Below are 14,354 nucleotides of genomic sequence, written 5' to 3'. Positions count from 1 at the left end.
TGTCGTGGCACTTTGTCAGGCTTTCGTAGATCACAGCTCACAACCCGTTGTACAGCGAAATAATCGGTGCAAGAATTGAAGGTGTTGACAAGATGGGTCCACGATGACAAAAATTTAGCTTTATTTTGTTGTGATTCGGGTTAACAGAGCGACATTGACGAGGTTAAGTGAACGTATGGTGCTGTTGACGGTTCAAATTTCAAGCCTGTTAGAGCTATCGTGACCAGGTTGTATTCTTTGCGGGCTAACCTTGGCTATTTGAAACTGTTTGTGACAGGGGTTCTCAATGTACTGTATTTTGAAAAAGTATGTGAGTGCCTCCATACACCGATTGATATTCACTTAAACACATACGTTAAATATATTGGTATGGCTCCTGCATAAATCCAGAAATCCTTATGACTAGTACGAGAATTTAAATTCCCAAGGGCAGTGTAGATTATAGCATGCAGAGGAAATTCATTTAAACAGACTCTAGTTGGCCCTGTGATTGCAGATAATACAGCCCATATATTGTTGACAAGTTGTCAGGCTGTGCTTAGCGATTGTTAGGGTAACTCTCGTGTTTGCTTTATTCTGCAGGCATACAATATACACGTGAATGGTTCTTTTCACTGTGCCGTTCGCTACAAGCAGCTTCACAGTTTGCACGATCAGGTGAGTTACTCTATTGCTACAGTCGCTCACTTGTTTGTGTAGGAGCTGGCAGAGCAGTACTGAGCGACACACTAATAATGTGAAAGTAAAATATAGGTAGTTGACTGTTGAATGCTATAATATCTATGGAGGCTCAGTTACTGTGGTATCTTGAATATGAGTATGTAATCGTAGGTTTAATTCAGAGCCACAGTGCCTAGATTCTTATACTGAAGAACAGCTGAATTTTCTAATATTTCAATGCTATGCTTAAAAGTTGTACTAAAAAAAATACAGAATTATTGACAATTCATATCTATCAGGCGCACACTATTCAGACTACTGATGTATTGTTCAAATCAAATGGCAATTATTATAAGCTATGCAATACCTTTTAGCAGTGCCCATAATTCAATGTTTTTGCAGTATAAAACTGAATTTAAACAAAGGTTGTCTCTGCATATGTTTTCTATGCTGTTTTGGAAGTCTTCCAATTGTCTTTTGGCTGTGGCAGCTGCATTTCCGATGGAGGCGGAAATGTTGTAGGCCCGTGTGCTCAGATTTGGGTGCACGTTAAAGAACCCCAGGTGGTCGAAATTTCCGGAGCCCTCCACTACGGCGTCTGTCAATCATATCGTGGTTTTGGGACGTTAAACCTCACATATCATCATCATCACCATCCAATTGTCTTTTGTGATTTATTTCACCTTTGTTGTATAGCTCTCCTCTGTAGATGAAATAGAGGAGCTTGAATATCAGATTCAGCAGCCAGAATTGCTACCTCCTTTGAATATTTGCAGTGATCCATGCCATTTTCATTATTCCTGCTTTATTTGCACTGGCACTCCTGTATTGCCGATATCGCCATGATAGGTGTGAATGAAAAAATAAAATTAAAAATGTGTGGCTGTAAAGCATTAACTCACGATTCCACTCGCCTTGTCATATGTTGGTATATCAGCTTCAACATTTCAATCTTCTAACATTAGGAGGTTGTGAATATTCTAAAATTTCTGATAACGAATTGAATAGTGTTCTATTTGATTTGGAGCTCGAATCAAATAGTGCATATTCGAAATACTGTATATCTTTTCAATAATCATCACTGATGGGAAGACCCCGAAAGAACAATTCGTTGAAACAACGAAAGATCTTTTTTGTTATTTTAAATAATCAATTACTAAGGTACATTCAACCCAAGACTATCGGGGTCATACTGTGCACCAGATGAAGGCCTTCTTGGTTAAAAGTGCATTGTTGTCGAAGCTAGTGTTTAATTTATTATCGTCATCATGATATTCATGATGTTGCTTCATGGAACAATGTAATACCTCGGCTTTATTTAAAAGGTGACAAATCATGGCCTTGGAAACTGAGAGACTGCTGTACAGTTACTAAACCTACAGGATAAAGGCTTTATTCACTACATACTCTAGCTTAATAGGCTTTACATAATTGTGGTATTTTTTGTTGGTTGAAAGCATTGCTATGTTCCCGTGTTAACCGTGAATACTTTTTTTGTTAACCGTGAATACTCGGGGAATTTAGGGCTGTTATGGAAATGGTATTTTTTATTATTTGAAAACTATTCGAATGATATTGAAATATCGTTCATATTCTATTCGTTGTAATCCCTATTCAATTCGGTATCGGAATTCACTATTTGCCCACCCCCTACTGAACATTGCTGCACTTTGTTGTTTGTTTGTTTTTATTGAACATGTTGCGGAAAAGTGCTTTAAAAAATTTCATGTTTTTCAGCTGAAAAAAGTGTTTGGATCGGCGGCGCTTCCTCCATTTCCACCGAAGAAGCTGTTGCCATTGACACCAACGCAAACTGAAGAACGACGAGGATTCCTTGAAAAATACATTCAGCTAGGTGTGTCTGTCAATCGGACGTGGTCGGTGGATGTGATTTTGTGCTAGTAACATGTATCGGACAAGACACGGGCATTGCAGGCGTCTTTTGCATGCATGTGTTGCATGTCTACATGAGCACACGGGCAGACGTCATGTGCCTTGTGTGGGTCATTTCACTTACTGCTTCCTAAGGTAGCAGATGTGTGTGCCACTAGTGAAATCTTTCTTTGTTCAGAGTGCTTATACCTTGCATGTGTAGTCATGAGTATTGCTAAGGACCAACCGCATGCATGCGATTTTCTAGCGACAAGCGGCAGTGACAAACTTGCTTCGTCCCGTCGCGATGGCTGCCACCGCATGTCGGCGACAAAGTGTCAGTGTTTCTAGATAGAAAACTATTGCGGGCATACCCATAAATTGCGAGAAAAAAAGTTTTAAAAAGCAGCTTGATCACCACATGCCAAATTTGTTGCTGTCTTGTGTGGCATAAGGAAGCCACAAAAGCATTTGACAAACTTCTATTTTTGCAATATTTGATTTGACCCCAACAGGGTGCCCAGAAGCGTATGCTATGACTTGCTTTGCATGACGATTTTGCATTGCCGCATGTGACCAAACTGTCACAAGCTAATGTCGACACATAAAAACAAACCTTTGATAACAAGATTTACTACAAAATTGGCTTTTTCACCTTCGAGTGAGATGTGAATGTAAAAAAGGCAGTCGATAGGTAGCATTCCTTGAAGTACGCGCGGATAACAAGCAATAGAGAGCAAATTGCAACCGAAGTGAGGACCAGGGGTGCAGCCATGTTGCTGAAAATCGCCACGCTGGCTTTCAGGCGAAAAGCGATCTTCTATATTTTGCCAGAAACAAGCAACGCGACAAGTGACAGTGACGGATGGGCCTCCGTAACACCAAATCTTGTCGCTCGTCGCTGTTGTTTGCCGCTGTCGCTAGGAAATCGCGTGCATGCGGTCGGGCTTTTAGGAAATGCTCACTTTGTGTGGAAGCAGGCATTAATGCACAACACGTAGCCTTCATGTTGGGCATTGTATCAGTTCAACCCCTGCATGCGAAAGATGTTTGTAGAATTACAAATTAAAAATCTACCAATAAACTCTATTAGCATCACTTAGACAACTGGGAAAGAATATTCTGAATAGTTTGTTCAGCTTGTAGAGAGTCCTGATCAGTTATGTTTGCCAATCATTCATCTTGATCTGTATTCTGTGTATGTCTCATCAGTCTACTTTACTCTTTAATTGGCCATTTCTTAAAAACGTTTGCTTTCACTAATTCTAATTCTATATAGTGTATCGGAGGCTGCATTTTCACGACAAGTAGTGGCGCATCTGCCCTCACTGTTTTTGTCTGGCCCTGTATTGAGAAAATTGTCTGTGGGTGGTGATGGATAGTTGTTAAGTAACTGCGGAAGAACCTGGTTACGACTGTTTTGTCTCTGCAGCTAGCCAAGATGCTCGTGTGTCGTCTGACGAGGCCTTCACGGGTTTCCTGCTGTCTGCTCAGCAGGAGACCATGGGTGCCCCTCCCAAGGAGGTCGACTTTGACGTGTTTCTAATGAACTGGCAGAAGGTCACAGTGTCTGTACTCTCCACGGACCCCACTGATGTAGTCATGGATGTAAGTTTGTTTGTTTATATATTCATTTCAGAGGGGGGGGGGGGGGGGCATACCAATCACTGTCAGAAAAAAATGTCAGTATATATCACTTACACAACATTATATAAATTGCACACTTCAAACTTTATTACAAGTGCAGTACGGATATTCAAGTAGAACATGAATATAATTAGTATCTAGTTTTTCACACAATTCAGTGGCAATTTAAGTACTACTGTAGGTGATGCAGCACATCAACTATTAAGTAACACTACACAGGCACAAGAAAGCGAAAAATTAGTCTAGTGAACTGTGCTGGAAAAAAAAAGAGAAGACGAAAAAGAATACACGAAAAGAAAAAAAAACCTTGAGTCTTTTCTTCAAATTTTCTGGTGAGCTACCTCGGAGCAGTGATAATGCTAATGAATTCAAATGTTAAGTTCTTGGAAACAGCGAGATTTAATATACATGAACCCACTGTTTGAGGTACTTCAAGCATGTATTAACTCCTTTCATAATTCTTCCTTGGTGCAGTGTTAGTTACTGTTACATTTATGTTTAGTTTATTTTTGACGAGAAGACTTTCAGCCTAGCCAGTCATTGGTGTTTTGCTAATGTGGGAACTTTTATTAGATGTAACATTGGCTTTTTTGAGGAGCATTTTGGAAGATCGGAGTGGTTTAACTGCAGTGGCTGCATACAGATTTATGCTCCTGTATGCCCATGTGCTCTGCGATACGAGTGTAGTTGGCCAAGAAAACTTACGGCCTAAATGATTGACAAAGGAAAGTTTACTTAGGTGCCTGCGTGGGAATTAAACAAATATTTCCTCAGCACTCGTGTTACAGTCATGAAATGTTAGCAGTTGTATTAAATATTAGAAATTTAATAAATTCATTGCTATTATGTTTATTAGCGTGTTCAGTACTGGAGGCAGCATTTTGTGACAGTCGTGACAATTTCAAAGAGGCATCACTAATCTGGTGTGAGTGGTGTTCAAAATCGGTCTTAAAGGTACACTATACCTGAAAAATAACTCAAGTCACATTCAATTTGTAAGCAAGTGTACCAAAGAAAGGAAAGATTACCACATTCAGCCTGTTGGGCAATGCCGGCCTGAGAAATGAAAGCACCATTGATGGAATTACTGATGCCATGATTTCTTCATTGGGAGCAGGTTTTTGGCAAGTAGTGCAGTGTGTTAATGCGGTCTTGGATCTCTCTGCCTGGCTGTCTCCCAGAAGGCCTCATAATGAACATGGACATCCTGAACAGACAAACTAATACTATTTGATTCTACCGGGAGCACAACTCATTTAGACTTAGGCGTGATAACAGTGCCATTTGTAAAAAAAGAAAAACATAATGCATTCACGTAAATTCTGGCTAATCTCTCGGCATGCTAGCAAGGACAGTTATGTAACCAAAATGTAAATGGGGCTAAAATTTTGAAGTGCTCATGTTTTATTGCTTGTTTTTTAATCAGCCTCGACTGCAGTTTCGGGCAGTAACTGCAGTTACTAGTAAGTCGTTGGCAGTTGGAGGAACTTGTAACCACTGTTATTTTTGTACCCAGCAGTTGTAATGGAAAATACCATTACAGTTACTTTTGCTTTTAGAAAAAAAACATATCCATCATTAACACTCATTAAGGGCCGATTTTAAATGATTTTAACTTATTTGGAACTTTGTTCTTTACCATATCCTCTCCACCTTTCGGCTTTCCACAATAAGGCTCCCCTTGCAGTTTAGGGGAAAATGTCGCTAAGAAGAATATCTTCGTGCAGAAGACTGTATTTGGAGCTTACTTGTAAACTGCTTGTCTTAAATTAGTCGCATTGATTGATTGATATGTGTTGTTTAACGTCCCAAAAGCACCATATGATTATAAGAGACGCTGTAGTGGAGGGCTCCAGAAATTTTGACCACCGGGGGTTCTTTAACGTGTACCCAAATCTAAGCACACAAGCCTACAGCATTTTCACCTCCGTCGAAAATGTAGCTTCCGCAGCCTAAATCAGTCACGTTGGAAGTGAACAGCTTCCCAAATTCATGTCCTTTGCTTTGTAAGGGAGCTTTTTGCCACTTGAGTTCTAGATCTATTCTTAGTGTGCTGGTGGAGCCTTCTTTCACCCAAGGCTCCAAGTTAATTGCATTTAAAAGGTGGCGAGAAAACAAAAGCATGAAATGGCTGAAAGTCAGAAGGCTGTGCAATAGCAAAGCAACTTTTAAGACTTCTTTTTAACCATATTTCATAAGTCTGCTTCGACTGAACATGACAATCATTAACAAAATTACAAAAGTTTTGTTTCTTATGCTGGTTGTATCCTCAGTTATACACTGGGAAAAAAAAAATGATAGAGAGCGGACGTCGATCAGTTCATTAGTAACACATGTTCTTGCAACTGTTTCCAGAAGTACCCCCCTTCCCCCCCTTCTTTTTTGGCTTCCGTTCATCAGGCAGCACCATCGCATTGTTTAGGTCAAAGCTATGTTCCGAGTAGTAGTCAGCAAGCTTTGTCTAAGAACGTGTTGCATAGTTGACTTTACCAATCTTTTGTTTCCTGATTCTTCGCTGCCCGTTTCGCCGATGTAATTATGTTTCTTCGCAATCCCTGCATCGCACTTGCAGATGATTCCTTTTTGATAGTTCGCAGGTGTGCAGTCTTTGTGTTTCGCGAACACGTGTTGCAAAGGGTTTGTATGCTCAGCAGACACAAAGCTCTCCAAAACAGGGTCTGATAATCTTGAAGAACATAAAGAATCAACGTCGATGGTGAATGGGCGTCGTCTTCACATGCTACGCAGTTCTCATACCCCATTGTGCATTTTTATTAAAGGAGCAGTGACATAAGCATGACGCATGTCATGCCCCGTCATGGTGGTCTAGTGGCTAAGGTACTTGGATGCTGACCCGCAGGTCATGGAATCGAATCCCGGCTGTGGTGGCTGCATTTCCGATGGAGGCGGAAATGCTGTAGGCCTGTGTGCTCAGATTTGGATGCACGTTAAGGAAGCCCAGGTGGTCGAAATTTCCGGAGCTCTCTACTACGGCGTCTCACATAATTATATGGTGGTTTTGGGACGTTAAACCCCACATATCAATCAATCGATTGAAGCATGTCATATCAAGCCCCTGATAACGATTTGGTACTAATAATGCAACAGAGGGACGAAATTATGTATGTGAAATGATTGGTATGACCGGTATTGAACCCAATTCAAAACGGGAGCAAAGCCTGCCGATTTTCAACACCACCAAGCGGTCACCTCCCACGGTCCTGCCCCATCTGATCATGTGGCCACATGAAATAGTGATGCAAGTTTCAGTTGACATTTTGTCTGCTCGGCACGCACGTGTGTAGGCATGCTTTCGTGACACCCATTTTGGTCGCCACCGTCATCAGCGTCCATAAGCGATGATGAAAGCAGTGAGGAATATTGAATAGCGGCGATTCCGGGCATGGAGAATCTTTTTCGGTTCGATTCTCTTCTTAGAAGTGATTACGAAATTGATGCCGGACCGAGCAGCGACGAGGCAGCTGGATACGCAGGCTTGGGCAACACTGACTGGTCAGACAAATAAACGCCACGTGCGTGGTACTTGTTCCGGATTACTGTTGCTTAAAATAATCACATTTGTGCTCGCGATTCCATGACGAGTCACCCGAAGCGGCACAATGAAAATGCAGCATAGACACTGTGGGGTCTCGAAATGGTGAGCGCCACAAAGCTCTTGGAGGGAACAGACACAGTAGACACAGTCAGAACAAACCAAGCCAACACACACACATTTATTTAACTAATTTAGAACGACGATATCGTCTGCTGGATTATAACATCAATCGGGATCAACACGCTAGGAAATTCTTACACAACATTAAACAACACTCCACAACGTGACAAAAAAGATGGTGTCGCTAACGCCTGACTCACCATGTTTGCCTACCGAAGACGGCCCGCGGTTCCGTCCACAGCAGACCCAATGCTGGAGGCAACCGTCCGCGCTACCGCCCCGCGCCAAAAGAGACTCCCTCAACTCTCTCCTGCCACCAAGGCTTGCCTTCTGCCAGGGGTCACCGCTGGCGCTACCGCTCTACCAACTATGATGATCATAGTGGTGATCGCCGCTCGCGAACACAATGCCACCTATCGCTCAATAGTTGTCACCCCTGAAATAGGACTTCTGTGCGAGACACGAGCGCCACGCAGTGCAAACAACTTTATGGGGGTGTCAGCACCTTCAAAACATGAGCGTGCTGCGCAATCCAAGCAAAACAAAGCTGGTAAAGCTTTTGCCGGCAGCCAGGCGTCGCCGCCAGACGGTAGGACACTACAACACTGCGATGACAACACTAATATTGTCGACGTCATCGCTGCTCGCTCATCGACGCTGCGCCCAAGGCGGGGCGGCCTAGGACCTAGCTGAACATGTCAAAATACTGTTGATGTCTCATGGCAGGGAACGCACTGTTGAGCCTTGGATGCTCCTTGCGCTCGAAATAGAATAATTTTTATGTAAGGGACGCCATTCATACTTCGCCTAAAAAGCTTTTGCATATCAAGTAATCGCATGAATGCCACGTCTCGAGTTTGAAATTTGGTGTCACTGCTCCTTCAAATTAATTCTATGATTTGGTGTGCAGTATATTACTTTTTTTTAATGTGTTAACAAAAAAGTAACTATGTTGGTACTTTCCCATGGTAACTGTAGCTGTAACAAACTACCCTTGGAAACTTGGTTACTGTAATTGTAACAGAGTTACTTTTTTTCGCTCGGGTAACTAGAGCTGTAACGCCTAATTTTTAGTGGTAACGTGCCCTTGACTGCTCAGATGTAGGGCTTGTTTTGTATAAGAAAACGTTAATTGTGTTACTGTGGCTTTTTTTTTTCTGTACGAGTGGGGCTTACAGAATTATAGTGATGGCTACTTATAAATTTTTTGCCCGGGTCATATTCACTAGTCTCCAAAATTTCTCTGTACAGGCAATTTTCATGTGTTTCTTGTGTCTGTATACTATGGACTACAACTGCGTCTTACTTAGAAAGCAAGAAGAGATTTTACAGAATTTGATCACCGCAGCTTCCTATTATCATTTGTCGGTGGTACCTCAATCACGAGGTCTCATTGCTTTTTGTGTTCTCACTGCAGGCTGTGGCAAGGGAGATTGGATTGCCTCAAGACCTCATATGCTACTTTGCTTTATTTTTAGTAAAAAGGGAGGATGCGGATATAATAAGTGAGTCTGAACTTAGTTCCCATTCAAAGCGTTCCTTTTCAACATTACGTAACTTCTCTTCAGAAGAGTATGTGCAAAAAGGCAGGCTGTTACGTTGAGGTTTCGTTGTCACGAGTGATGATATTGCTGAAGCTGATGTTGCAATAAACAAAGCTAGATGAAACATGACGCAAAACTCTTGTTAGCCTAGAGTATGAGGAAGAGTCGTTCAGTGGCGCAAAGATATGCACGAACCATTGCTTGCATGCCAATGACTGAAACAACCGAAACCAGACTTACAATTTTTCAAAGCTTGTACATGCCCATAATGTGCTGCTGGCACACCAGAAGTTTCATCTGACGTTGCTTGTGAGAAATGGTGTAGTGATTGTGGAACATTTCATAGCTGTAGCAAACTTCTGAGTGTCAAACGATGCATGGAGCAACTTCAAAATATCGTTGCGAATGGATGCGGTGTATATTATTTTTGGTCCAAGTGGTTCAAGCATTATAAAAGAAAAAGCGTCAAGCGTTATAAGAAAAAACGTAAAAAAAAGCGTCAACTGAAATTTAGCACCTATGCGTATTGTAATCTGAGCACAAAATCTTTTCTCTGCTGTTCCTCTGTATATTGTTTAAGACCCACGGAAAGTCAGTTGAGCATGAGGCAATATGTTGAACATTTATCTGTGCTCAATTATTTCCTAGTTCTTGCCATCATTTCGGATAAGAGGCCTATGCAAGGCTTGAGATTTCATTTCTATTTTCATCTGTACTTGTACAGATAAGTACAACCTACTATGCTATAAATACTATATTTCCCAATTTACAAGTTGCACCGTTGCATAAGTTGCAGCTCCCATTTTCACCAGGTTTCAAATAAAAAACTGACATATAAGTCGCACTATTACACAAGACGCAATTATTCCGGCTTGGTCAGCGTGCGAGTTGCCTCGAACTGCTGTACTTACCATTTCAGGGCACTGCATTCCCATGTTAAGCCCCAAATTCTAGCAGAAACAAGTTCAACCAAGACTCTTTATAGGTTCAGAACGGCAACGTATAATACTTTTTATTCAAACCTGTCGAATGCTACATATTCTGATGCACTATTGAAGAGTTGAGTCACTTCAGCCCGCAGCATCGCTTTGTCACGCTTGTAGATTTCTGAATTGCTGCTAGAATTTCTGCTCGATTCTGCTTCTGCGTCGCTCTCTGCTGCGCTCTTAATTAGGCCAGCTTTCCTGAAGCCGGCAGTTATAGTAAACACAGAAACTGCAGCCTAGGCTTCCCGAATCTACTTGGCTACCTCGCCAAACGAAGCATGTCTCGTGTGCCCCGATGGGGTGTAGGTGGGCTCACCGTCGGTCATACAGGCCTCTTGGAGGTGCCGCAATACACACCTAAAGCTTCGGTTGATGGCTATGTCCAGTGGCTGTACCATCTTTGTCATTATACCGGGTATTACTACCGGGGTGCAGTTTGTCGCCTTGATTTTTTTTACGCTTGAGTCAGTGATGTGTGCTCTCATGCTATTCATGACCGAAATGCACCTCTTGAAGCAGAAAAATCTATCTGGTCTCTTGTCAAAGCACTTCTGAAGCCATGCAGCCATCATCTCCTCATCCATCCAGCCTTTTTAATATGTTTCGATAACTGTGCCTGGAGGAAAGCTCTCTGTAGGCATGGTCTCCCTCTTAGAAATGACCACCAGTGGCAACTTTGTTCTGTCCGTGCAACAGACTTAGGACGACAGTCAAATGCGACCTCTCATGCCCCGTCTTTCGCAGCGCCATAGTCTTCACTCCCTTTTCTGTAACAGTCCTTCCAACTGTATCTGAAGCCATGCAGCCATTATCTCCTCATCCATCCGGCCTTTTTAATATGTTTCGATAACTGTGCCTGGAGGAAAGCTCTCTGTAGGCATGGTCTCCCTCTTAGAAATGACCACCAGTGGCAACTTTGTTCTGTCCGTGCAACAGACTTAGGACGACAGTCAAATGCGACCTCTCATGCCCCGTCTTTCGCAGCGCCATAGTCTTCACTCCCTTTTCTGTAACAGTCCTTCCAACTGGTATGTCGATCGTCAGGGGTACTTCGTCCATGTTTAGTGTATGGCTGTGAAGGACATTATGACTCTCAACTTCGTTGTCGCAAAATTCCTTGAAGTTCCAAAGTTTCTCCTTAAAGTCTTCAAGCAGCTTTTGGCGCAAGGTTGTGCGAGCTGGAAATGCCAGCCTGTTGTGCCTCGTGAATCTTGAGCACCACAAGGGCCTGCCGACAAAGCCAACGACAACCATTCCCTTTGCAAGTGTGTGTGCCTTAAGATGCACCAGTACTGTAAAAAGTCCCCTACCTTCCGCCCGTTGTGCCAAAACCCACGGCTGCAGACCGGCTTCCAGTGCCCGCCACCGTGCTTTCTTGCTTCGGTCAACCTTTTTCGTACTCTTCGTGGCCTGAATCTTTTCCGATGCCATCCGCCAGTTGCGAACCAATTTCTTGCTGATGCCGATGAGCCTCCCTTTTGCCCGGTTGCCGTTCTCAACCACATAGGCAACAGCAGTCAACTTGAACTTCGCAGGATAACATCTTCGCGAAGTTTTAGACGGCATCACAAAACATGTGGCTCGCGGTGTAGTGTACACGCATCTCAAAGGAGTACGGCTACTACCGAGGGTCTGGTCTTAGCGAGCCGCAGGGCACGCATTAACCGTCGCCGTGGCGAGAACACGGTAGTGCTCAAGGTCACAACAGTTTATTGTGTGCAGCAACACCGAAACGCAGTACAGAACCCGTTGCAAAGCCGCGGCGAGAAAGCAAATGGGCTTATCCACGGCACGGGCAAAAAGTACTACACAGGGGTGCCGCGCGCACGTCTCGTGGGCAAAAGTGATTCATGGTGACACCGGAACAAAGGGCCTGGTCGCTCGAGCGAGGGCAAAGGAATGCGTGCTTACCCCTTGTCGTCCCGGAGAGGCCCTCTCTCACTCCCGAAATGCGCGCGCGATATGCTCGAGAGACTGTGCACGCCGCCACAGTCGACATCCGCTACCAGGTGAGAGAGGTTAAACGTCACTCCCCGCTCTCCCAGCGCGGCAGACCACAGAGTAGGGGAGAGTCACGTCGGGACATGAGAACGCAGAACGAGGCGGCAAAGGCCTCGCAAAGGCAGCGGTCTGGCCTAGATTCCCACAGCGTTCCCCTCGAAGTGAAGCGCGATGCCGACGAGCATCCTATCACACGTTTGACAGCATGGACACAAAAGCAAATGGCGAGCAGCAGATTATTTCGTGAGCGGAAGCGCATTTTCTTTATGCGATGCTGATTCAGCTGTCATGTTCAGAATATCGGGTAAATCGCACTGCCTATGTAGTGTTCGGGCCTATAGTTCTTATTTTTATTTCAGAGGTAGATGCGGTGTCACATTCAAGCACTAAAAAAAAAGCAGATGTGCCTTTTTCATGTCAACTGCGTTGATGTCACAGGCTTAACAATATCTTAAAAAGCCTAGTGGTACGTCTGGTTGTCCATTATGAAGGCTACGTATATTGGAGGTCAAATCTTGAAGGTCATGCCGATGCTGCTGCGATACTATAGCTGTGCTGCCTGTACCTGATATCTGTCGCCACTGTTGCAGTGTTAAAACGGAATTCGATTTTCATTTAAATGTTACTGCACCCAATTTCTTACACTTGTGAAAGCAATAAAAGATATGTGCCACATAAGTTGCACCAGTACCCATAGTTTTTCTGTATATAAGTTGTACTGTTGTATAAGACACACCAGTGAAAGTTTTTGGAAAAACCCACAACTTTTATACTCCGTAAAATAGGTAGAAGTCGAAGAAATGAGAGCACTTAAAAGATTGTGTTTAAACATAAGTTGTAATGTTTAACTTTATTTTTTGAGAGCGTGCAGCGCCTCTCTTAAAAAAAAATAAATTTCACGAGTTTCAGTTTCGGAAGTATTCTCTGTAATTTTCTTTCCTCTTTACATTTTTCAGTTCAGAAGCGGCTAGAAAACTTTGAGGCCCCTTACCTCTCCCAAACGTCAGCTGGTTCAGGTCACTGTATTGTTATCAGGAAAAGGTAGGCAAAGAAAGTATATTTGTTTATGTTCAAGCTTAAAAAATGGTGCTGGTCTGTGCTCTGTAAATTGAAATGCAATATGAGATGATGAATGCAAGTTATAAAAACAATTTTGATGTGTCGTACAAAAAAAGTATGAAAAGATGAATGCTGTGAAATACGGCACTTGGGGCATACCTGCCCATAATGTCATGCTCTGCATGCTGAGGAATATTTCCATTTTGTGCTTAATGATGAGTTCTGCCAAAGAAAAGATGTATTTTAATTAAGGGTGTGCGAATATTTGAAATTTTAGATATTTTTAAAATAATGTTTACTGTTCGATTCGATTTGCACTGCGATTTTAGTATTCGAGCTTCCCACTGACAAATCAAGTCAACGTCTTATTAAAAATAAGCACTTCAGATTTTTAATTTAGTTGTTTCACCTCGTTGCATTCTCGCATTGCAGCAAAGCTGCCTTTCAGGCTCCGCTACAGTCGAATTACTCAAAGGCGCAGTCAATGCCAATTGAAAGTGGCCCCTTCCAATTTTAGTGTGCTTCACTTCATTACATTCTTGTAATGCAGCAAAGCTGCCTTTTAGGCTGCTATGGTTGCTTGAAGCCTAAGAAAACACTGGTTCCAACATAGAGGTGATAGAGGTGGCAGAGGTAGGGGCTCAATGAATGCTGTTTTGGACATGAAACTTGGGAAGTAGTCCAAAAGGTCGAACACCGAAGATTTTTAGCATCCAAATTTTCTGATGTTCTTAAACATTCATGTGTATGAGGCATATTTGGAACTCTAGACTTGAAAACATTAGTTGGGCTTTCGCAGAAGTTGAAAAGGAGGAGAGGCTGAGAAAATAGCATCTTTGCCTTTCTGGTATTAAGAGTTCGCAGCCATACTTTGGTTTCCTAGAGTATTGTCTGTTTAGCAATAATCTG

General features: G+C 42.8%; 1 protein-coding gene across 1 annotated transcript in view; it reads left to right on the top strand.

The window, feature by feature from the left end:
* Nucleotides 1–14,354, top strand: part of LOC119170367 (sorting nexin-17) — a 34,776-nt gene that overhangs the window by 1,951 nt on the left and 18,471 nt on the right. The window contains exons 2-6 of the mRNA XM_037421508.2: nucleotides 583–657; nucleotides 2,398–2,515; nucleotides 3,965–4,140; nucleotides 9,273–9,360; nucleotides 13,343–13,427. Coding sequence (XP_037277405.2) covers nucleotides 583–657; nucleotides 2,398–2,515; nucleotides 3,965–4,140; nucleotides 9,273–9,360; nucleotides 13,343–13,427 — 542 coding nt within the window. The remainder of the gene's footprint in view (nucleotides 1–582; nucleotides 658–2,397; nucleotides 2,516–3,964; nucleotides 4,141–9,272; nucleotides 9,361–13,342; nucleotides 13,428–14,354) is intronic.

Source organism: Rhipicephalus microplus, chromosome 2 (assembly GCF_043290135.1).
Source record: "Rhipicephalus microplus isolate Deutch F79 chromosome 2, USDA_Rmic, whole genome shotgun sequence".
NCBI classification, from domain to species: Eukaryota; Metazoa; Arthropoda; class Arachnida; order Ixodida; family Ixodidae; genus Rhipicephalus; species Rhipicephalus microplus.
Note: the sequence above shows the minus strand (reverse complement) of the source record. Positions and strands in the feature narration are given on the sequence as shown.